General features: G+C 33.2%; 1 protein-coding gene across 1 annotated transcript; it reads right to left on the reverse strand.

Moving 5' to 3' along the window:
* Positions 1 to 607: 607 nt before the first annotated feature.
* On the reverse strand, positions 608 to 1300 carry LOTGIDRAFT_156715 (hypothetical protein; the record flags this gene model as incomplete). The annotated part of the gene is made up of 1 exon (XM_009047992.1): positions 608 to 1300. The coding sequence occupies one exon, from the start codon at positions 1298 to 1300 to the stop codon at positions 608 to 610; it is 693 nt and encodes a 230-aa protein (XP_009046240.1).
* Positions 1301 to 2066: the final 766 nt, after the last annotated feature.

The following is a 2066-nucleotide window of genomic DNA, read 5'->3' on the forward strand; positions in this document are numbered from 1 at the left end:
ATTTTTCACCTAAAGCGAAATACAGTTTTACGTATTCAAAGTGTGTTGTTCGTAAAAACTCGTGAGTGTTCGATTCTATTGGTGGATGTGTGTTTATTCTAATTAAAAATGGAATTTTGACAATGTTGGTTGATGGTAGATTTTCCGTCTCCAATATCATATCCAAATCTTTGATTCCAATGATACCCTTAAAATTTTCTACTTCCAATTTAAAGGTGTCTACTTCATGATTCCTTTTATCAAACAAACGTATATTCTCTTCCAAATTACCTTCATTGAATAATGAAATATGGGCGATGGTCCTACCGGTTTGTTTGAAGACTACTTTATTGACTTTAACCTTCATGGGAAACTCTATTTGAATCAGACAATTACCTCGAAAAGTAAACCATTGCGTTTCGCCGATATCGAATACGTTTTTAGGTTCTCCGTCTATGAGAGCACCCACTTTTATTTCTGCTTTGAATCCGTATTTGTTTGATTTATAACTTTGGTCTTTTCTATCGAAGACAGTGTCACTTTCGAATGGAAGATTGAAATAATACGATTTGTCCGTGACAATAGCTTCTAATTTGGTCAACTTTCTCTCTTGTCTCAAAAAATCGTCTCAAAAATCTAATTCGTCCGTGATTTTAGTATCCAAAGCAGTCAATTGTCGTTTCAACGTATCTTTGTCAATGGGAAATGCGTTAATTATATCTTGAACATCTGATTTTTGCTTCGCGATCTTTTCGTTCAATTTGGATACTGAATTTTGTAACTCGGTTTTGTCCACGGTCTTGTCTAGTTCTGCTAGCAATTCGCCAAGTTTTCTTTCCAAAGCGGTTAGTTTTCGTTTCAATCTATCCTCGTTTACATTAGGGTTATCTATTAAACGTTGGACGTCTATTTTTACCCTCGTAATCTCATCGTCTAATTTAGATATTAAATTTTGCAACTGACTTGTTTTATCCACTTGAATAAGACGTTTCAAACTCGTTAACTCTTGTTGTAGTTTGGGTTCGTCCACAAGATTTTTAATATTTCGTCTGAGGTATCTTTTCACGTCAGTTATTTTATTTTCAACATGGTCCTTATCTATTTGAATTTGATCCAGTAAATATTTCTTGTTCACGGCATCGTTATAGTTTCCTGGAAACTTTAAATTAGTTATTTTGAAATTGTTCATATCGATATCCCCTTGTAAGGTGTCTCCGATTTGATCCACGAAAAAAGGTTTCGCTTTGTTTATAAACGCCACAGAACTCATGGGATTTTTAGATTCTAGAGGGAAAGACCCTAATCCAAACTTGTTTGCCATTTTTATTGAGTTAAATTTATTATAATTTCTTCAAACTTTTCTCCCAAACTCAACCGATATAAAACCCAAAGCGACAGCTGTCCATACAGCTTTTGTCCTGGAATTTGAATTTGAAACGTAGAACATTTGATTGGTTTGCTAGTCAATTTCGTTATCTCTTCTGTCGGTTCTAGATCGAAAGAATCAAAGAAATAAAAGTTATTCGAAGAATCGTTGTGTAGAGCAGAGTGATGAACTCCTTTTTGATCCGACGTGTGAATGTTTGTGATCGCGTAAAATTTACCTTTCTTGTATTTCAGTTCATCAATTTCATCTCGCATGCAATAATAAAACGGCGAGACGTTCAACTCCCATTTCACAAGTTGAAAATTTGTGGTCGTGTCTTTTCCGTATTTATCGAGAAATGCATTCATTTTTTAAGTTGATTTTTTTAGGTGTTTTTCGAAGTAGGCGGTAAGTATTGCTGAAGACCCAATTGACGAAATATATACGTAGTTTGTGTTTGAAAAAAACTTGTAGAACATTCTGATAAAACACATTCAATAATATTTTGAAGATAAATTTACATTTAAATTTAAAAAATCTTAATTTAAGAAAGCGTAAATGTTTGTCGACATCTAAATTTCTTAACCTTTCATCTAAATCTTCATTTTCGAGATTCATTTTTAAAAGTCAGTTTTTTGAAGTTCATTTTGATAAAACCTTTCTATGATTTGTTCTTTGTCTTGATCGATCAATTCATACGTGGGAGGTGATGTGCTATTTA

Source organism: Lottia gigantea, assembly GCF_000327385.1.
Source record: "Lottia gigantea unplaced genomic scaffold LOTGIsca_12, whole genome shotgun sequence".
Taxonomy (NCBI): domain Eukaryota; kingdom Metazoa; phylum Mollusca; class Gastropoda; family Lottiidae; genus Lottia; species Lottia gigantea.